Here is a 23,220-nt window from a genome sequence, read left to right on the forward strand (position 1 = left end):
TCCTTGGTTTTGTGGCGCAAACCAAGAAACCCGCCTTCCATCGCCGCTTGCGCCCTCGATCCAGGAGTGGACGCCACAGCTGTCGCCCGGTCTGAGCTCCGGTCCTGGCTGCCCTTCACCGCCGTCCACCGCACGGTCCATCGGCCACAGCACCTCCACGACAGCTCCCCGTCGACACTCGAAGCCCGTGTACCTGCAATCCAAAGACCAAGCGCACGATCACACCGCACGATTGACAATTCACTCATCACAGGCAGAGCAGAATACTCACATTCCTCACGTATCAGCGGCCAAAGTTACTATAAGTCGGTAAAAATGATCAGCACCACTAACACCACACGAATTACCGCGCGGTAAACAGAAGACGAGCCCTCCCTCGATCTCGAGTCTGCTGGGAGCTGCTCCCTACGCTACCCTAACAGTACAGCTCCATTACTGTTACCGCCTTGATCCGATGCCTCGGACGCAGAAAATTACCGAGATCAAACCGGACCTGCGCACCCGGATCACGTCACCGCGCCATGGCCCGACCATAAATTGCCTGACGCCGCCGCTCCGGGCCTGCTCCTCCACTCCAGCTCCAGCGCTCTGCCTCTGCTCACGCCACGCCACCACCGTCCACCAAGAAACACCGCGCGGCACGGCAATGCCCAACCCCTCCTCGTCCTCGACCCCGTCCCCGCCACCGGCGCCCGACGCCGCCGCCACTCGGCGCAGGCGGCGGCGGCGCCGGCAGCTCCTCCCGCCGTCGTCCTCCTCCTCGTCCTCTGCGGTCCCGACCTCGGCGGCCTCCGGCGCCTCGGCGTCCTCGGCTTCCTCCTCGGCGTCGTCCTCCGCCTCCTCGGGGCTCTCCTTCTCCTTCCCGTCCTTCTCGCCGGCGCCCTCGCCGTTCCACCACCGGTTCCTCTCCCCGCTGCGCGCCTCCGCTGTGCCCTTCTCCTGGGAGCACCGCCCGGGCATCCCCAAGACCCCCGCGCGCCAGGCGGCGCCGCGCGGCAAGGCCAGGGCGTCGGCGTCGGCGGCGCTGCCGCTGCCGCTGCCCCTCCCGCCCTCCCTCCTCTCCAGCAAGGTCGGCGCCGCCGACGGCCCCTTCCCCGCCGCGGACGGCTACCTCGTCGTCCCCGGCGACGCGAAGAAGCCGAGGCGTCCCGGGCGGCACCGGCAGCGGCGGCCGCCGGCGCTGGCCGCCACCCTGACCGACTGGCTCGCCGTGCTGAGCCTCTACCGGTCGTGCACCCGCTCCCGCGACTGCCTCGCCGGCACGCCGCCGCCGCGCCGGCCACGCTCCCCGGCGAAGGCCGTGTGATCGCGCGCGTCACATACTACTAGTGAGTTCGCCGATACATCGATGGCGCCCTGCGTCTGCGTGTGTGCGTGTGGGGTGCTGGCCCCGATTAAGAATGTGCTTAGGATTAATCACGCTTGCCTTGACGCTGTAATTAAGGTGGTTTGGCGTTTCCCCCATGTGCGCGTTGCTCTGCTTGTTTCCTCCAGGCAATAATTGATTAATCCATCCCGCACGGTGATTACTGACGGACTTGGTGTGCCGGCAGCTGCTTGCCGGTGAACGGTGATGTACTGATGCCGCATGCTTGGGTCCCTCCGTTAATTAGGTTGTAAGCTTGGTCACTGATTGGCAGCAAGCTGCTGCTACTGTGTTCCATGGGAGCAAAAAAAGGGCAGAATAATGTGCCTTTTGTTTGTGGCAAGATGGACATGATACTGTCCTTCCTCTGACACTGCATTGTGTGTTCACTGTGATTACTCTGTTTTCCACTTTGTTTTTGAAAATTCATTTGACTAATAACATACTAGCCTGTTTCAACACAACTTACGAACACACTTCCATTCCATCAACTGTTGGGGGAACGGAGAGTAGGAGTCAGTGTGCAGTGTTCGTGTTCCCTTCGATTAGCTTCCTTATATAATTGCTGCCCCTCGCCGGACAAGTGGTGGCGCGCGGTGGCGTAGAAGGGCGAGCACCGCGGCGAGCGAGCGACCGGGGCGCATGCGCGCGGTGCGGGACGGGGACGGGAACGGGACAGCGAGAGCGTCGGTTGGGTCACGTCGCCGGCCGTCTTGACCACGGAACCGGCTTTAATTTGCTGCCTCCTCTGCTGGTGCCCAAGTGGTGCGCGCGCCGGGCTAGCTGAACGCCTTGTGTTCCTGGAAAGCTTTTTGTTTTTTGGGTAATAATTGTAATTCACGTCAGGGCTGGTGTCCGTCAAATCACTTCCGGATCCGGGGGTGATGTTTGATGGTTAGCTAGCCTGAGGAGCATCGACAAGCGACATATGGTTTGTTTGATATGAATTAAACCTTTTAAAATGTCAGTTTTTCATCACCTTTGGGCGGGGATCAAGCAATAATCCAGATCGATCCTTCCCACCGCCAACTCTTGTCCACATTCAGCTCTTGGGGTAGTGCCAGTGTGCCACCGCTAGGACCCGCACCTTGATATGTAGGGGCCCCAAGACGTGATTCTTGTTTTACTTAACACAAAAGGATTTTTAGCACAGTACCGTTCGCAACATTCATATAGGTCTGAGTTCAACTAACTACTCCCTCCATATCTTTTTACATGTCGTTAGGACATAAAATTTTAGTTTATTTTAGTACAATTATTTGGTCTGAAACGTCATATAAAAAGATATGGAGGTAGTACGACATAGCATCACATCAACTTATAAACTAACTCGGTTTTAGTCTGCACTCACTTCCTGTTGATAGGCTACATTGCTCGCGGCCGCACAATTTGCCGCACGTCCAAGGCTCCTCGAAACACACACAACTATACAAGTGGTAAAATGCCTTAAAATTTAGCCTAGATAGTCTACTTATACAATTTTAAGCTTAGAAAATGAGTACTAAATTGGATTGTGGAGAGAGGCCTAGGATTATGATCCATTAGAACCTGACGTCGGTGCTTTTGCAGAGTACCCACTTCCACCATTCCAAACGCCGCGAACGCCAGGCTCCTCGTGCGCCAATCTGGAGTGGCACTGGTAATAATAACCAATCTGGGGTGAATCAGTGGGATCAGCACCAACCGGAAGAAGATGACTTGATGAGAAAGCGGCTACCCCGAGCTCTCGAGGTCGTTGGCGCTCAGCAACAACAAGCACTGCTATTATTTACCATCCTCGATCGCGAAGGTAATTCTACTTGTTTGACAAAGTTACCTTGGAGTACAAGGGATCGCCAAAATTCACGGAGGTTGTGTTTAGATGCGAAAAATTTGCGAAAAATAAAGTTGAAAACACGGTAGTATTTTTTTATATGTGGTAAATATTGTTTTATTATGGGCTAACTAGACTCAAAAGATTCATCTCGTAACATACATCCAAACTGTGCAGTAAGTTATTTTGTTTATCCATATTTAGTGTTCCATGCATGTGTCATTTGCTATATTTAATATTTTGATATGATTTTGATGTGATGGAAAATTTGGAGCAGCCCGAGTCGAGACACCGGTTCTCAAAAGTCAGCGGGGGCGTCCTGTGCTGCGTACTCTCACACGCGTGCGCACACATGTGCGATGCAGACTGGACTAGTCTAGCTCGCTTTCGCCGGCCGGCCAGGCCAGCCGGCTGCTGCGTGCTCGCGGTCACGTCGGCTTGACCCCCGTACGTGCCCTGGCAGGAACTTAATTTCAGCGCAGAGCTACCAGCAGTGTGCTAGTACTGTCATGCCGTGGGTCTTGTTTGGTTGTGTGTAACATAAATAGTACAAAAATTTTGACCAATAATTAAGGGTACTAAATAAAGTTATTTTACAAAACTAACTCCACAATCCTGCGCTACTTCGCGAGACGAACCTAATGAGGCCTTTGACCGCACGATTAGAGGATGGTTACTGTAGCCAATCATCGATTAATTACTATCATTAGATTCGTCGTGAAAAGTTACACCCATCCGTGAAAAGGTTTTGCAAATAAACTTTATTTAGTACTCCATACACGTGAGAATCGCGCATGCTACTCGGGCTACTCGATCCAAACAGGGCCCTGAAATCATGCGTGGACGCACAGTGCTGCCGGATATTGCCAATAATTGTGGAAGCTGTTCTTTAACGCAGGAGGAGAATGTGCTCGATCGCGCCCTAATTTTTTTTTTCTGAGCAATGAGCAGTACTCATTTCTGGCTGTGATGAATAAATTGTCAACCGTGTGGTGTGATCGTATGCTTGGTCTTTGATTGCAGGTACACGGGCGTCGAGTGTCGACGGAGAGTTGCCGTGGAGGAGCTCAGGCCGGGCGGCAGCTGTGGCGTCCACTCCTGGATCGAGGGCACAAGCAGCGACGGATGGTGGGTTTCTTGGTTTGCGCCACAAAACCAAGCTGGCGGACGGCGATTGAAGACGCCAAGTCGTGAAGGCACGGACATCGGTCTCAGGACTGGCGGAGGAACGGGCGTCGAGGGCGTCTAGGGCCTCGCTGCGGGCGAGGAGGTGACGGGCGTCGGGCGGCGTCTAGGGCCGTCAGAAGGCCGAGGCGGGAACGGCGTCTAGGGTCACGGCGTGAAGGCGGGAATCTTCCCGCGCGTGGAGTTTTGGCGGTTTTCTCAAAACCGGCCACGTACCCGGGTTTCGCGGACCCTCCAAAACCGCGGATCGGATCTTCATCGACGTGGCGGCATCGCGGAGAAGACTTCGTTTCGAAGAAAGAACCTCAGCCGTCAGATGAGATCGTGTACATGGTTCTGCAGCTCCGACCGGTCTGACCGGTCTGGGCGCGGCTGGGGTATTTAAGTCCCCTCTCACCTGCCCGTGGGAGTAGAGTCTCTTGAGTTTAAGATTCACCCTTGTGTGCTGAGTTTTCGTCCTCCCCTGCGTTTTTGGGCTCGAATTCTCCTCTTTTGGTGTGTTTTGTGTTTGAAGGAGACAAGCCCTTGGATTCGTGTTTTCCTGAACACGTTGTGACGATTCTAATCCATCTAGCCTAGTGCCAAACCCTCTGGAATCGCGAGTTCTCACGAATTGGAGTTTTTCACGTTCTTGAGTAAACCCCAATCCACTTTGATCTTCCCTCGAATTCTCAAGTTCATTTAATCTTTTGGGAGAGATCTCTTGGGGATATGTTCACGGGACAGTTGTGAAGGTATCCTCCAAGTTTTGTTGGATTTGGACTTCGTTTGCTCAAGATTCAACATTTGAAGCCTTATTCACGGGCTCTCTGGGAGCAACCAGTCTGACCGGTGTCGACCACCGGTCTGACCGGTCCGACCGGTCTGACCGGGGTGCTGCACCGATCTGACCGGTCCCTGGCTGTGAGGTTTGCAGATTTTCTCGTTCGCTTCCGTGTTTTCTCTCACTCGTTCCTAGGGTCTATTTGTGTTGGTTTAGCTCTTTCATAGCTATTCCACACTTCACATAGAATTCTAGGGGTTGGGTGTTGGTGATATGCCCAAGAGCCCATCATCACAATACGATTTAAAGGCCCAAGAGGATATTGATCCAAGAGGGATTAGGGTTACTAATGGGCATATGAGATAGAAGCCTATTAGTACGCCCTATATATACGAAGGAGGGGCTAGGGGGCGACATAACCGCACCACCTCCCTAGCCGCCGCCGCCCTCTCTCGGCCGCCGCCCTTGCCGTGCGTGCGGTGCTAGCACACCGACGCCCGGCGTTTCATCCCCGTACGTGTGGACTCCGTGGAGGCGCTGCTGCGACTGCTGCGCTGATCGGCTGCTGGGATCAAGTACGAGGAGCTCGGTTCGTGGGACGTGATCGACTACTTCCTCTACATCGACGCGCGACTTCTTCCGCTGCGCTGCGCGTCTAGTGGTAACGATCTATGATCTTCTACTCGCAAGTATCTTGGGTATATGCGGTAGTGATGCTAGCGTAGCCTACCCGTTTCCCTACATTGGGTGCGCAATTGGGAGATAGGTCGTACTTTTGCTTCGGCGAAAATTTTAATCGGCTCCATTCACCCTACTCTGGTCGCCTTTTCGGTCCCTCATTTTTTCCGAACTTCACCGTGCCCTAATTAATCACCAGCATGCATATAACCTCTATGTGAGCCCTGCGCGACGATGTGATGATGCGGCGACCCAAGTCAGCGGCGCTGTCAAATCGCACTCGCTGAGAATAATCCGGATCGGGACGTCCTAGCAGTCAGATTTTTTTTACTAATTTACTCTAATAATAAAACGTCCCATCGTTTTTCTAAGACCTGTTTTCTAGCTACCTTTGGAACTTGTTGGTGTGTCGCTACTAGCTAGATATACGGAGAATGTAAGGAAGCCGTGTCAAGAGTTCAGAGCATGTATACAGTGGAATGCAACGTGGAGCTTTGTTTTGCAGTCGATGAGAGATGCTGCGTACTTAGTCTTTGACCACGGATTAGATTTGGGCTAAAAGGGAATGCATGATCCAGCTAGCCGCGCGGTTAAATCCAGGTCGTTAAAAACATTATTCGAACAGTTTTGAAATGTGACAAGGGATTTAAAAAGCTTGTGTGGTGACACAAGAAAACTGCCACCCAACCTTGCTTATGGATCAAGGGGAGGATCGGAGCTCATGGAGATTTGGTTTATTGCCCAACCTCGAGCCCGAAGGCTTGTAACGCGGATCATCAATAATCCTATGTTGGTTTTAATTTCTAGGCATGTTAATAATGTCATTAGCTCTATAATAATGTTATTACGTACTACGGGCAAGCTAGCACGCCACCCGTCGCTTTTCGGTGGTTTCCTAGGCATGCATGGAATTAATTCGTTGGCGTGTCACTAGCTGGAGAGAATGTAACAAGTTGTGCTTGGCTCAAAAAGAAAAGACGGAGTAGGTTGTGTACAGAATTTTGCGCACATATAGTGTGGCAACAGGCGCTAGGTGAGGTGGAGCTAGCAACAAGCTAATAAATCCATGCTACTCCTATATACGTGCTTAGTCTTTGACCGCGGATTAGGGTTGGGTATCAAAGAAAAGGATTGCGCGTTATGCAAGGAGAATTATTCTACCCCTCTTCTGGATTGAGAAGTAGTATATATGAGAAGTCGTTTGGAATGTTATAAGGGGTTTAAAATTAGAGAAAATTAGATTCATGCCACCACAACTCCGTGAAATTGGGTTTCACATTGAAAATCATGCCACTCAATGGCATGGATTTCAACATGAAATCCAATTTCAAGAAGTCGTAGTGGCATGGATCCAACTGACCCTTAAAATTAAATGTTCGCAGAATATAATCGCAGTGACATAAAACTAAGAAACGTGACTGCTACCCAATGCAACCTTATCGATCGAGGCGAGCTGGGTGAAGCCAAGATATAGAAGGTACGTGTTTAGGATGTAGATCAGCCTCTTAAGTTTAACTAGGCAACATGTCCGTACGTTGTTATGGACAAAATTATATATACATGTCGTCACACTATAAAGGCTAGATGTGATTTTATGAAAGTGTGATATTGTTATTCGTTATGAAAGTGTGATATTATTATTCATTTTGTACAACTTTTTGTGTGCTGTAATTTCGGACAACTAAAAGCAACAAATGCAACCGAGTCCGTCTCATCGTTCTTCAAGAGAACGGGGCCGCACTGTACAAGCGAGGGGGGAGACGCCGTGGCCTGTGGGCGAGGAGTTCGATGGCTGGGGTATGGTTCCAATTCCAAACCTCCCAGGCAACATGTGTTCAGGGACGGGGAGCTACTGCATCGAAGTTCCAGCGGCGAGCGGGACTGCGTTTCATGCGCAGCAAAATCAGTAGCATCCCTACGTTCATGTCAAGCCGGCCATGACAAATGGGCAGCACGTCCGCAACTGCAGGTGACGGAGCATGAGCTTATGGACAAGCCGAATTCTCGTCGAAAACCAGCAAGATCCTCATGCTACTCCTCCCCCATCACCTGACCAGAAAGAAAAACAGGGTCGTCGTCCTCGCCTCTGGCCAATTCCATCTACGGCGGGATCCTCATGCGTGCTGCTCCTTCGTGATAGGCGATGGCTGTGTCATCTGCGAGCGCCGTGGGCACCGGGTGCTACGGAGTTGCGGAGCCGTGGAGGAATGGCAAGGAAAGCTCACGGTGGTGAGAACCACCACGGACGGGGAGGAGCAGCAGACAGCGATTGGAGATCGTGTCGGACCAGGTTGGTGCCGCACGAGCAGGTAGGAGGTGTCTTTTGGCCCGCTTGTCAATGATTGATGATGTACCAAAAATCAAAATACCGTAGAAACGGTTCGCCGTTTAGAAATAGATGAAGATAAAATTTTTGGGCGTGGTCATGGTATATACGTATGCGCTGTAAACGACGGGCGTCCGGCGTCGTCGGGCAGAGGGCGCGCGTGCACGAGCCGAGATTCCATCGATCCAGAGTGATCTTTCCGGAGAATCACATGTGGCCCCCCCCCCCCCCCTCCCCCGCCCTGGCCGCACCGTACCTGCAAGGGCGTCTAGGTGGCGCAAGCTTTGCTTGCTCTCGACCGAGCTGTCGATCGCAAGTGCAAAGCGCGTGGTGTTCACTCACGAGCGCGCTCGTAGTCGTAGCGTCGTGCCTTGACTTGATAGCAGCTGCTGTGTGTGTCACCCACCGCCCCCGCCGCCGGCGTTGTCGTCCTTGCCCGTACAGATCGGGCCGGCGGCGAGGGATATGTGTGCGTGCCGGATGGGCGCGTCGGCTCGCCCGTACAGATAGAGTCGGTCGTCTGGGACGTGACGCGCGCGCGATCGATTCCGATCCTCGCGAGTGCTGACCGAACGGCGCCTATCGTCGATCAGCTAGCTAGCGAACCCAACGGCCGTCCCCGCCCGGTCCGGCGGCTAGCTTGGATGGGTTTATTTGGCGCCGACCGCCGTTGGTCGCGTATGCGCCGAGCCGACCCCCACCACGAGCTGCATCCGCATCTCGCGCTGTCGCCAGCCGGGCCGGGACCGTCCCGAGATCGAAGAATTATCCGCGCGTGTACCGTACGGGCGCCGGCCAAATCCCCCGGGCAACCTCATCTCCGATTCTCCAGCTATGGCAGACTGGCAGCACGCACGCCCTCCTCCTCCTCCTCCTCCGTCCCGGCTCGCGACCGAGAGCACGTGCGCCAACGGCCAATCGACCAGGTTCGATCCCCCGGCCGTCGTCGTCTGTATACGTACACGCTCGAGCCACATCCTCCGTACACAGGTCTCGTGTACAGTAGTAGATCGTACGTGGGCCGGGGGGCCCAGAATGCTGACTTGGAGGAGCACGTACGGGCATGGCAGACCGACTGAATTACCGGACGACGGCGGCGGCGGATGATTGCAGATTGGGGCGCGAAAATGTTTGATGCCGCGGCGTGCGTGTGGCTGCTGGAGTGCTGGTTGGTACAGCTCAAAGCACCAGCCCGGCAGATCAGGAGAATGAAGCAGCAGCCCACCGCGCTGGGCCGCGTGGGTGCCCACCCATTCTGCGCGCTTTTTTCATTTTTATATAAAAAAAATTAAAATTTCAAAAATATATGTCCGTTTCGGAAAATTTCAAAAATATACCCCGGTCGCCATATAGGGGGGCGACAGGCTCTAAATGTATTTTTTTTTTTCAAATTTGCAACGAGGTCCCTGGCCGGGGGCGCGCGGGTGGAAGGGGGGCCTGTCGCCCCCCCCCTCGGGCGACCGGGGCCCACACACAGGCGCGACAGGGGGCCTGTCGCCCCCCCCCCTCGGGTGACCGGCCCTTCCCCTCCTATATAAGCATTCTACCCTCGTTTCCTCCTCATTTGAGTCCAAAAATTCCACCAAAAATCCAGAAAAAAAGAGAGGGGTGAGGAGAAGGGAAGCGGCGAAGCCCTGCCAAATTGCGCACTTGTGATCTGCAGGTTAGTACATTTAGCTTATGTATTTTTCCATTGATATTGTAGAGTAATTTAATTTAATTAGTGCTATAGTAGAACCATTTAAGTAGGAGTTTAATGATACTTTAGTTATGTAGTAGTAAATTAGTTTAGAAAATTAGTACTACGTGTTTATTATTACAATTGCAGTACTATTAGAGACGTGTTTATAAATTAATTACGATTTATAATAGAATTTCGCATATGCAGTATAGAATTTGAGTGTCATCACGTAGTTATGAATACTTATATGTTGTAGTTGAAATTCATACTTAGTTTTTACGGATTATTGAATAAAGTAGTGAAGTTAAGAGTATAACTCGATAAGTATTATGTGATATACAGATATGTCGAGCAAGATGCAGTTTCAAGTATTTTTTGGTGACTACAATATTTTGTATGGGCCAAATGGAGTAGACCTTTCTGCCTTTAAGTGCACATCTAGCGCCATAGATAAACCTCTGGAGAGGAGTTTTGGTTCCATATGTAAGTGGCTGCAGCATGGGTTCCGTGTTGATCCGGAGACACATGTGATGATCGTCCAGTCTCTTGTTAATTAGGAGGTAGAAAGTGATTTATGGGAATTGATGATGATACACAGCACTGATGACTGGCAGAAGTACATGCAAGCAGCTTTAGAGCGTGAGTGGCCTCTGGCCATTCTTGTTCAAATCCGGGAGAAGACACAAAATGAAATCCAACATGGTGCAGATCAAGCAACTCCGAGTATTCGAAGAGAGACCAACTATGTTGAGCAAGATGAGTCAGAAGAGATAGAGAACCAAAACATCGGACCACAGGGCCTTGCTGATGAGGGAGAGAGGATACATAATATTGTGGACGAGATGGAGGCAGAAGACCAAACCGCAATAGAGATGGAAGAATATGAGGGCTTATCTGATGACGAGCAGTACTCATTGCCAAAAGAGTGGAAGGAGTATGGTTTTGGCAATCATGTCGCAGAAGACGTACGAAATCAGGAGTGGGAGTACAGAGGGAATGAGGTAGTGCAAGGTGCAACAAATCCAAACATTGAAGCCGTAAAAGATACTGTGAGACTATATGCAATATCATTGAAACGAGAATTTAGAGTCGTAAAGTCTGGCAGTAAAGAATATGAGGTGACGTGTGTGAATGATGGATGTCCATGGCGAGTACATGCATTCAAGGGAAAATGGAAGTCGAACTGGAAATGTTCCATTGTGACAGAGCACACTTGTTTGCTGTCAGAAGTTCTTCCCTCGCATCGCAATATATCATGCGACTTTGTTGCAAAGCAAATATATGGGTTGATTATGGACAACCTAAATTATGAACCAAAAATAATTGTTCGACACATTGAGCAGACTTACCAGTACTCCATTAGTTATTTGAAGGTATGGCGGGCTAAACAAAGGGTGTTCGAGATGCGGTTCGGCACATACGAGACATCATATGATAACCTACCTCGTATGTTATCCTAGGTTGCTGCTAGAAATCCTGGAAGCTTTTATGACACATACCTCGTACCAGCCGTGACTAGGGGGTAAAGTATTCTGCAACGAGCCTTCTTTTGCCTAGGTGCCTGTGTTAGGGCATTTTAGTGTTGTCTTCTGGTGATCTGTATTGATGGCACATTTCTGACTGGAAGGTATAAAGGTCAGATACTCACCGCAATCGGGGTAGATTGCAACAACCAAATAGTTCCGCTCGCATTTGCATTTGTTGAGAATGAGAACTTAGACAGTTGGTATTGGTTCCTTGAACGAGTGAAGGTTCACATTGTTGTTGCACGTCCAGATGTGTGCCTTATTAGTGATAGGCATGCAGGTTTGCTACAATCAATACTAAAATTGCAACGTGGAACTGCGACAACGCCTCCATTGTGGCCCGATGTCCAAAACAGGTGGTGCATTAGGCATATGGGTGCAAACTTCTATGACCACTTCAAGAACAAGGATCTTAAGAACATGTTTAAGAGGTTGTGCACCCAAAATCAACAGAGAAAATTCAATGCATTATGGCAGATGCTTGATCAGTTGACTGCAGAGTTAGTGAAGGTAAGGGCATCAGGAACAAGGATGAGTCAGGCTGCAGAGGCTAGGGATTCAATTGAGAAGCCATTTTCACATAGAATTCGAGGTGCACCCAAGGAGAAATGGTCATTCCTTTATGATACCAACGGAATACGATATGGTATTTAGACAACGAACCATGCAGAGTGTTTCAATATGGTTATGCGTTCTTGTCGTGCCTTTTCTCTTGTGGGAATTGTTGACTTCATCATGTATGGGTGCATGAAGTATTTCAGAGAGGGTTACATGGCTGCAATCATAAACATCAGTAACCCCCAAATTCAGTTTTGCACAAGAGTGACACAATATATGAAATAGAAGATTGAAAAGACCAAACTGCACTGCGTCATATCGACAGGTACAATGGAGCATAGATTTGAGGTTCTATGCAAGGATAGAACTGGTCGTGGTATCCGTAGATATAGGGTGGTATAGGAGAGTTTGATTATAGTAGATGGCAAAGCCTTCTTCTCCTGCATGAAGCCTAAGTTATTGCATTTGTCATGCTCGCATCTCATTGCGGCATGTGCAGAGTCTGGGTTGCAGCCAGGAGTTTTTGTTTCACCTTACTTCAGCAAGGAAGCAGCTGTATCCACCTGGGGACATGAGGTATACGGGATTTGGATAGTGGGACCTTTCATTCAGGATAATGAGAATAAGATGTTTATTCCTGATCCAGCCACTAAGAAAGGCAAAGGCCGCCGTCAGACACGTCGTATTCGGAATGGTATGGACGAGTCCGAAGTAAGTAAGGCACAAAAGCGTTGCAGCCAATGTGGAGCATTGGGTCACAACTACAAGAAATGTCTTCAGAATGCACTTCACGATGCTGCCGACGTCGGTTCTTCCGGAAATCCCAGAGATGGAGCACCTCCTACATTCAAACGACCATCGGCGAGAATTGCTCGTGGAAGGCACTCGGTGTCATGATCCACCAGTGTGCAGTTTGTACCTATATACTTATCGTGCGTGAAGTTTGTATCGAACCTATCTGTAATATGTAGTAATCGTGCGTCCAGTTTGTATGGAACATATCTGTAATGTATAAATATCGTGCGTGAAGTTTGTATCGAACCTATCTGTAATATGTAGTAATCGTGCGTGGAGTTTGTATCGAACCTATCTGTAATGTATAAATATCGTGCGTCTAGTTTGTATGGAACATATATGTACCTATGTGTTCTTATATATTTTTGAATGCAGGTATGGAGATGGACTCCTTGCTAGACCCAGTTATTGACTCGAGCCACAGGTCTTTCTTTGCAGCAGTTGAGCACCGAGCACCGAGCCATCCGGTCTACTGACTTTGGGCCATCTTGTCGAGGGTGGGCCTATTCAGCTCGACCGATCCCTCCTAACGGCGCTCGTTGACAGATGGAGGCCGGAGACACACACGTTCCACCTCCCGTGTGGGGAGATGACTCCTACGCTGTAGGACGTGGCCTACCTCCTCGGCCTCCCTATCGTCGGGGAGGCTGTAGGTCCGCGTATGGAGGCCCGTTTTGCCTTGGTTGACCGCGTGGAAGAAGCAGGTCCGATCAACCCACACCCGCGAGCAGCAGGTCCTTTGAAGACCTAGTTCCTACAGTTTACAGTACGTATTAATTGCATATTTAAGATTAATTGTTACAATTCACATGTTGCATTGTCAGTTCAAACCATTAATCTTAATTTTTTATGCAGCCTACCCTATTGGCTGCGGATGCCGACGAGTACAGTGTGACCAGATCGCTGGAGGCGTACCTGCTTTGGTTGTTTGGTTACATCATGTTCAACAACACTCATGGCAACTCGATCGATAGGATTCTCCTTCCGTATGCACGGGAGATTGCGGATGGGGATGAGGACGTACCGGCCTACAGCTGGGGTGAGACGGTACTTGCAGCCACTTACCGTGAACTCTGCGACGGCTGCATAAAGACACATGGGAACACTATCCTGGCGGGGTGCCCACTACTGCTACAACTTTGGTCGTACGAGAGGCTAGCCGTTGGTCAGCCCATCGTCAGCCACGAGCCTTACCACGAGGCCATGTACGGCGACGAGGAGGACGATAGACCCACTATGGGAACTCTCTGGATCTGGTGTCAGGTACGTTCACAACAAATCTAATTTTGTTATTCATTGTTACATGATGCATTAGCGCACTTTTAATTTTCCTTATTCGGACTGCAGAGGTCCTAGGCGCATGCGCAGGTTAGACGCAAATATCCTGAGTTTGTTTCGGAGCTCGACATGCTGACGCCCGAGGACGTTGTCTGGGAGCCTTACAGCCCTGAGGCAGTGGCTACCTGTGCACCAGCAAGTCTGTCTTCGCACTGCTCCGCGAATGCGAGCCTGTGGTTTACTACAGCCGTCCTGGTTTACGACATCGCGGATGAGACATATTGCCCCTGGAGGGTCAGGAGACAGTTTGGGCAGCGCCTGGAGTTTCCGGTGCCCACCGCGTTGGAGCGTGTCAGTCGCCAGGACCACAGGTAATTATGAATGAACTTGTCTCATACATTCGTATCGAATCTAATGATTCTTCGTGGTCCACTTTTGTAGGTTGTCAAGGAGTGGCTTGCCGTGCTCTGATGATTGGCTCACCAAGATGCAGCCATGGGTGGACTAATGGTAACATGCAGACGAGCACTTGGTCCATCCAACAGGACCACACACAGACATCTCCTTTAGCATTTACCTCACCTGGTACTTACCCCGAATTCGGGCTCGTCTGGTTTATGTTGACACTCACCCGCAGCCACACCAGGCGAGGCCTCAGGATGGCTATGCCCGGCACCACGTGGAGGCACTAGCTGGCGCGGTGAGTCTCTTGATCATATTTGCATATATATATATATATATATATATATATATATATATATATATATATATTAATATACATAAGATAATTCATGTGTTTCTAACTGTTCCTTTACTGAATGGATGCAGTTTCGCCTTTGCAACATGATGGAGACGGACTGCTCGACTTACCTGACGAGGGTACGTGCCGGATCCCCAATGACCCAGTTTGAACAGACAGAGGCATGGTCGATGTAGCGTGACCAGTTGCATCAGGTAGTATACAACTTGGGAAGCTGTGTGCAGTACGAAGGCAGCCACGGGTCGTCCCAGGCCTCGTCGTCGTTCCCGTGTCCGGCGACCGTGCACGGGCCGACGTCGCAGTACTACCCAACTCCAGGTAACGTAGATATCTCTTTAAAATTAGATCAAGTGTTGTTACATATTTACTAATATCACAAACAGGATACGATCCAGCTACTGCGTTCGGCCATACTGGAATATTTAGAGGGGCACCAACAGTTGGCGGGCCGTATCCAGGGATGGTATCGGGGCCACAGATACCGGCCTACACAGGTTAGTTTATGTTTCGTATTTCGGTTTCTACATGTCATGACAAAAGACACGAGCGTACGCTAACATCCGCATTTTATACATAGGATTCTACCCCGATGCGGGAGCCGGACCTTCTTCTTCCTCCTTTCGACCTGGTACAAAACACTCTCTCAATACACTCACTAATTTACCATGCAACATATGTTGGTTTACGTTTATATGTTACGCAGGGTTTGTTTCGAGTATGTTTGTTCCAGATAACGAGGGCTTCACCTTAGACGAACTCGACAGCTTGACTTCAGACTCACCTGGCGCGCACGGTGACTCCGATGTCTTGGGCTATCCACAGCTAGGAGGAGCACCACTTGGGATCTCTCAGCAGCAAACACCGCAGCACGTTTAGCGTCCTGAGCGACAGGTGAGGTCTCCAGATCGTCACACCTACTCTGAGGGCCATGTCCGTGCCCAGCAGAGGGCTAAGAGGGTCCGACGCCCTAGGGGTGGTTACATATATCTGATGTTTGTATCTCTGATGTTTATTTGTAATGAGATAGCTGTGGATCGCTTATTTCCATCCGATGTTTATGATTGTGGTAGTTTACTTGTTATTTGTTTCTATAGATACTATTGATGTGAACTTGTTATGTTTGTGGATTCCATAATGCTCGTGAAATAAGGGAAGTTCTTGCGAATTTTTTCCGTGATTTAATGAAGGACAAGTTAGGTGCGGTAGGAGTTAGCGGCCGAGATCCCGCCAACGATGACGACGACTACCGCATATAGTGTAAACATCGTGACACGCTCGTATAGCTCAAAATAGGGACCATAGTGTATCTAGCTGCGAGTACGAGATCACAGGTTGCCACTGCTCAGCACGGCGATCACGAGTTTCCCACATGTCGCATTGTTTGCCCAGACATACGTGACAAAAGACAACAACCCAATAGCAGTGCCCTTTCACCATTTCAAAAAGATGTGACAACATGGCAACCACACCAGCTCACCTTCAAAGCAGTATCTCTGGCGAGGATGACGGACCTGTCATTCTACAACGAATGTCTGTGGCGCATAGTGGGGAAGGCGGCATCTAGGCGCGATCGACCGAGCGGCAGTAATGCAGAGTTGTGAGTCTGTATGCACTTAGATGCTCTACATGCACAGAGATGCATCGGGTAGTCAGTTCGAGAATCGAATATAGCCTTTTCAGTGTTAGGTCAGCTAGCCTCTTCACTGTGTTGTCATGTACGCTTTTCAGGTGCATTTAGACTCCACACTCCGGGTATCAGACCTTTGTGCGCCTATAAATACTCCGAAGTTTGTGAACTCCCAGCAGCACTCAAACACCAAAGCTCATTGTATACCCAATGTCTGGAGGTGGGTATAGCGGGAAGAATTACTACGGTTTTGGAAAAGGAAAAGGGGGAAGAAAAGGAGACCCCATAATATAGGAGGGGCCTCTTGGACTTGATTCGTTTCCGGAACCAGTGTTTGAGTTTCCGCCACAGCACAAGAGTGAATTTACCAATGAAACTCCTCTTCGACAATATGATAACCGTAGAGAACCGTGGCCAAAATGCAGACATGGTGAGGACTGCTTAGTGCAGATGTGCACCGACGGGATGGATGGCGGTCGGCGTTTCTTTAAATGTCCACACGCATGGGTAATACTCGGTTGTTTCATTTCTTTATCTTTATTGAGACACCTTACATGAAATTTGTTTGCAGTCTTTCGATGCTCCAGAAAACTATGGTTTTACTAGGTGGGTCGATCCTGCACCAATTGATTCAGTTCAGGAGTTCATTGAGTACCTCCAGATAAAGATCTTTGATCTAGAATGCAAGGTGAACCATTACGAGGAAGTGAGCGAGGCTAACAAAGATGACGAAGATGATGATAGCAGCAATGCGGCCGCTTCACAGGATGACCCATGTACTATTCCTTACTGCAACTGTCCTTGTCACAGGAAAAAGGACCCTACGCCTCAGCCACCACCGCCTGCACCATCTGCAATAGATGGATACTGCGGAGAAGGCTCAACACAGTTTGCTGTGTGGGGGTACGGCTACTAGAACTACCCTACGGCTAGTGACATGCTGCATCATCGTGTTTGTTGTGTTTTTTTTAAATTACCTAAGGCATGTTAGGTTAGTCCAGAATCTGTTTACCGTAGTTTGCAACGGGTTCTGCCATGCCACTGCATGTGTGATGTGTGTTTCATTACCATTGTATTATGATGTAAACTTGATGGTTCATATTATGTAATGTATTTCTTAGTTCTTATTTCTTATTGTTAGATTAATTAAATGTGTGTTTTTTAGTGTTCTAGTGACATGAAAAGCTCCGAAAATATTAAGGACAAGTTCAAAGATTTCATAGATTCCCGGCTACAACTGCAAATTAATGGTAAAAATTACAACACACAGAGTCAAGCTCTCAACTGAAAACATAAACAACTAACTGCAGTGGCATGTGCACGCGATAAGGTAATTTCTTGTTGCATCTAAACCTACCATGCCTTATGGAATATAAAATGCCGGGATTACATGGTACTACTCTACTGAGTGCACCGAGGATATTTGCCCTTCCTAATTATTTCGGGCCCGGCTTCCTTCGCACGGCGTGCCCTCTCTCGCTTTCTCTCCCTGTCAGCTTCACGTTCCGCCGCTGCCTTACGATCCACCTCCTCCATCCTCTTGCGGTTCTCTTCTTGCTCTTTCTTGCGCTTCTCCTCTTGCTGTTCCTCGTGCTTCATTCAGCAGCCCACCTTGCTTGTTGTTCCACAAAGTCCTTTGCCTGCTGCGACTGCACGGTGTTGAACCACTGCATAAAATTATAAAGAGGCGGAGGAGACTTTGTCCAACAAAAATTAAAATCATAACTCAATGTTAGGTCACAAAGACAAATAGCGTCTGTTGTCCTGCTACCTTGGTCCGGTCTTTGCCGTATCGCTTAGGTGGATCATATTCGTAGTTCTCACAATAAAGAACCTCATGCCGTAGTCATCTCCTGAAACCTCAGATTGCATGAACTTGCATAACGAACCGCAGAAGCACATTGGCACATCAATTCCTTCGGGTACGGTGGCTTCACACTTGCTCCACGAAATGTAGGTTGATCCTGACGAAGACATTGACGCTATAGTGTGGTGCGCCAAATAACGAACAATGATTTCAATAATGCACCTATCGTATACTAAATCGATGTGTGAAAATATAGGTACTGTCATAATTCTATTGCCTTATGCTACAATATCAATAAGGTACTGTTATAATTCTATTCTAATTCATAATTAATTTAAAAACAACTCTGTAATAGTACTAAAATTGTAATACTAAACGAGTGTTCTAAAGTACCAAATCTAATTCAGCTAATCCACTAATTAATTTAAATTGTTATGCAATATCAACGGATTCATACGGAAGTTACCGGTAGATCACAAGTGCGGAATTCGGCAGAGCTTCGCCGTTTTTCTTCTCCTCACCCCTCTCTTTTTTCTGAATTTTTGGTGCAATTTTTTGTCTCAAATGAGAAGGGAATAGAGGCCAGGGCTTATATAGGGTGGGAGACCCCGTCGCCCGTCGGGGTGGCTCTGTCGCCCCTGGGGGGCCCTCTCCCCGGCCAGGGACCTCTTTGCAAATTCAAAAAAAATTACATTAGGGTCATGTCGCATGTTGCTTGGGCGACAGGACCCCTGTCGCCCCTGGGCCGGGCGACCGGGGGTATTTTCGAAAATTTTCAAAATTGACATATATTTTTGAAATTTTTATTTTTTTAAATATAAAAAAGAAAAAGACGCCCATTCTGGGCTAGGCCGGCCATTTTCTTTTTCCTTTCCAAAGTTTCCAACGTCAAGAGCAAAAGCCCCACGCGATGCAGTGCTAGCAGCGCGAAGAAGCTAAGGTACCAAACCGTGAATATCAGCAGGCCGCCAGGCGCGCACGGCTTCATAAGCTGCCGAGGCCGGACTCGCGGCGTGTCGAATGGAGGCACACCCAACTCACGACGAGGACACTCCTCCTCCTCGTGTTGTGGCGCAGGTGGCACCGTGGGCGGCATGCACACTCAGCGACGCAATGACTATGTTGAAAATGTCAGCTGCCCGCGCCGCCGGGTCCAGCTTACGGAACTTGGCGTGCTGGCGCACGACAAGTGCGCTTGGCGATTCTTCTTCCTAAAACGGATCGGGTACGGACAAATATTTATTTTCATATTTATATTCGAATACAGAGTCAGATACAAATAATATTAATTTTTGTCGCATAAGATTGTAATGGATATCGACATCATAAAAATATAATTTTTTAGTATTCGGATACAGATCGATTACGGATATTGGATACTCGGAATCGGATACGGACAGATAAAAACTCTTTCAGACCGGATCGAATTCGAATACGGTCGGAAAATATCCGTACCATTTACATCTCTGCTGTTCTTTTTTTTTGCTGCTTGCTGCTGCAGCATTGTGTGTATAACACATTTTGTAATCAAACAAGTTTCCTCCTGCTCGACATTCAAAAAAAAAAGCCCTCCTGCTGTAATCTGAATCGAATGGCTATTGTATCCCAATGTGTTTTTTGTGTTGCTATTGTAATCTGAATTTTGCGGCTATCATACTCATTCTGTTGCTTATGGATTGATAGGACGGTCGTGACACTACGCATCCACTGTCCTGCAAACGCAACAGATACTACGAGAAACCGCGCATTTGCCGTGTGTCCAAAATTTGCCATGGACAACTTTTCAGACACACAGCAAACAACTGTTTTGTCATATGTCATTCAAAAAACATACGGCAAATGTTGGGCACATGACAGTCATACTTTACCGTGTGCTTTATTTTGTCGTGTGTTTTTTTGGGCACACGGCGTGTGCTCTAGATCTGACACATGGCAAATGACCAGGCTTTGCCGTGTGCTCTAGATCGGGCACACGGCAAAGTGAATTTAAAATTTTGTAGATGACTTCGGATGGAAAAAGGCCAAAATAAAACTTGTAGATCTCATAAAGTTATTAAACTTTGTAGTTGATAATTTTTAAATTTGAATTTGTTTAGAGCCTCAAACAAGCAATTTACGTTAGATTTAGTATAATATGTGGGGAAAGAAAATTGAGTATAGACATAAATGAGTGTGTGGTGCAGAGTGCGAATATCACCGGCCGCGTAGCGCAAAAAAATTTTGTGACTTCGATGAAGCAGATGGGTGGCTGGCCGGTGGGGTCCTTCCCAAATTAAATTTTTATTGTTTTTTATTTTAAAATCAGTTTTCTAATAAAAACTGTCGAGTACTTTTTAGCACTCGGTAAACTTTTTGACGTGTGCCCGATATAAGAACCACGGCAAACAGCCTTTTTGCCGGCCACTGTTTGCCGTGTGTTACACACGACAAAGTGCTTGCCGTCTGTAATACATGCTTTGCCGTGTGCCCTAAATTTTTATCATTTTCTATTTTTAAAATCAGTTTTTTTTTAAAAAAAATTGCCGAGTCCTTTTTAGTACTCGGCAAACTTTTTGTCGTGTGCCCGATATAAAATTCACGGCAAACAGCTTCTTTGCCTGCCACTATTTGCCGTGTGTTACAGGCACACGACAAACAACCTGTGTTCCGTATCATCTTCGCGTGTGTGCGACTAGCAACCTCCAACTTTTTTCTTTTTTATCTTTTGATCTTCACCGTTTGCTTTTTTCTTAATTAAACAAACGGTTCCTCGACGGGATAGAAGCGCACGCATGCCATGACAGTGATCAATGCCTAGCATTCTTTTTGAAATGCCTGGCATCCTGAAGAAGCTAAGGGTACACAATGTGAGTCTTTTACGTGTATGCTCTTACGAAAGTTGGTATCAACCTCTATACCTCTAAAAAATTTGATCACACATGTATGCCCTCGCATTTTTTTCCGTGACACGTGCGCCCTTCTGTTAGAACTTAACGGTAAAGAAGCTCTGATAGGTAGAACTGAGTAGTGAAAAGACCAAATTGCCCTTGTAAGTGGAAGGGCCTCTTTACCCAACCTAAGCCCGTGGCGCACCCCCTCCCCCCGCCGCCGCCTCTCCCTCCGGCTGCGCCAGCCGGCCCAGCCTGTTCCCCGCGCCGGCGCCCGCCCGACCCCATGCGGAGCAGCGCGCGCGTCAGATGGCAGAGGCAGGCGCTGCGGCGGAGGCCATGGCCGCACATCGCACGGCCCCCACACTCGCCCGCTGCCCTCGCACGGCCTGCGCGGGCACCCTGCCGCGCCGTGGCCATGGCGGCGGGCGGGCGGCGTGGCTCAAGTGCGGCACCCACGCGGTGGCCATGGCAGGGCGGCCCCCACTTGCAGCCCGCGACGCGGAAGCCATGGCGTGGGGGCCATGGTGGGTGCCCACGCAGGGCTGTGGCGAGAAGCAGCCCCTCCGGGCGTGGCAGCGGAGCAGGAGCGGGGGCAGCCAACGAGGCATCGTCTCCCTCGAGCTCGAGCTCCGCCGGCCATTCTCCTCCCTCCTCCCTCCTCGCCGTGGCATTCTGATATCCGCCCCTTCCTGTGCGTCGCCATGGCGCCAGCGGCCAAGCTCCGCGGCCCGGCGCGGCCCTCTTTCGCGCAGCACGGAGCTGGGCCGTTGGTGACGGGTACGAAGGACGAAGGGGTCCGCGCACAGACATTTCTTTCTCTGTCCAGCGCCTCCCACAGAAGGGCAAGGACGTCTTTCTCCACCTCCGTTAGTGACCGTTACTCTCGATTCCGTCCAAAAGGGCACAGAGGTCACACGAAAAAAATACGAGGGCACACAAGTGCGAACAAATTTTTTAGAGGCATAGAGGTCGGCACCAACTTTCATAAGAGCATACACTTAAAAGACTCGCACAATGTCAGGTGGCGCCTCGCATAAGCAAACCTCGTGTCCTCGTCAAACTCTTCTCTCTTTTTTTTGGCTCGTTAGTTATTAGTTGTGTCATGACGCGATCACCAGCAAATTCTCTAAACCTCACGGAGCTTCGAGCACTGAAAAGCAGCAAGCATAAATGGCCGCCGTTGCTAGAATTACTAGGAAAATTGGCGCACTATAGGCGCTATTGCTGCGCCTGTATGTGTTGTGTGTGTATGCTAATGTGGCCTGTTTGGGCTCCTTGGCTGTAGTGCAAAAGGTGCCGCAAGGATGATGTTGGCCCATTTATAGTTGCTGATGACAGAGGGCAAGAAAGGGTGGGCTGGATGGAGCGCAGTCGTGGACGGTTTTGGGTGAGGGGTGTGCCTGACTGGCTGAGGTGGCGTTGCAGTATGGCTGCCACCTATGCCCATTCTGTCAGCTAGAGAGGCCACAAGGCTGTTATGTAGTGCGCCAATGCAAGTGGGGCTGTGGGGGTTTCTGAAGCTAGCAGACATTTCTTGGAGGCATCGATGGCGGCAGGTTCAGCAAAGGAAGTGAGAGAGGGGATGACAGGTGTGAAGAGGGCTGCTGAATGGGATCCGGCTCAACGTTATGGCAAGAATGCTCGGCAGGTATTCTGTTGGGTATTGCAATGTGTATCTTGCAGTGTTTCTTTCAGTTCTTCACTGTGGATTTTTATTCACGCTACTGCACGTGAAGATTTGGGTGTTATTTCTAGTAGTATGATAATCTTTCAAAGTACTTTCCTGCTGTGTTCATTCATGCTCCATCGGAGGCTTGCCCTGCTTTCAATATACTCCTTAGGAAATGAAAATACAGGCTCAGCAAAAGGGGCACGATAAAGTCGATCTACAAACAATATCGGCCACAAAATTGCAGGCATTAAATAGAGAAACAAATAGAGCAGGCAGTCAATGAGGAAACACATAGACCTTGCCTCGCTGCCACCTTGACTCTATTACAACTCATTCTTTTAGCACAATTCTCATTTGAATCAGCAGGTGCCACCAAAGGATAGTAATGGTCCCCTATATGAATAATATACCACCACAGATGAACTCAATAATGGAGTAAAATTCTATATGCATAACAATATATAACATATTGAAGAGAAGTCACTAACTGACGATGATGCCCCATGGAGGAACAG

General features: G+C 49.3%; 1 protein-coding gene across 1 annotated transcript; it reads left to right on the forward strand.

The window, feature by feature from the left end:
• Window positions 1-425: 425 nt before the first annotated feature.
• Window positions 426-1,740, forward strand: LOC120641017 (flocculation protein FLO11-like). Its single transcript, XM_039916969.1, has one exon. The coding sequence runs from the start codon at window positions 455-457 to the stop codon at window positions 1,304-1,306; it is 852 nt and encodes a 283-aa protein (XP_039772903.1). The 5' UTR covers window positions 426-454; the 3' UTR covers window positions 1,307-1,740.
• The last annotated feature ends 21,480 nt before the right edge of the window (window positions 1,741-23,220 follow it).

Source organism: Panicum virgatum, chromosome 7K, assembly GCF_016808335.1.
Source record: "Panicum virgatum strain AP13 chromosome 7K, P.virgatum_v5, whole genome shotgun sequence".
Classification (NCBI taxonomy): domain Eukaryota; kingdom Viridiplantae; phylum Streptophyta; class Magnoliopsida; order Poales; family Poaceae; genus Panicum; species Panicum virgatum.

Excerpts from the sequence above, each read along its gene's own strand:
- LOC120641017 (XM_039916969.1), top strand. The coding sequence starts at position 455 with ATGCCTCGGACGCAGAAAATTACCGAGATCAAACCGGACCTGCGCACC.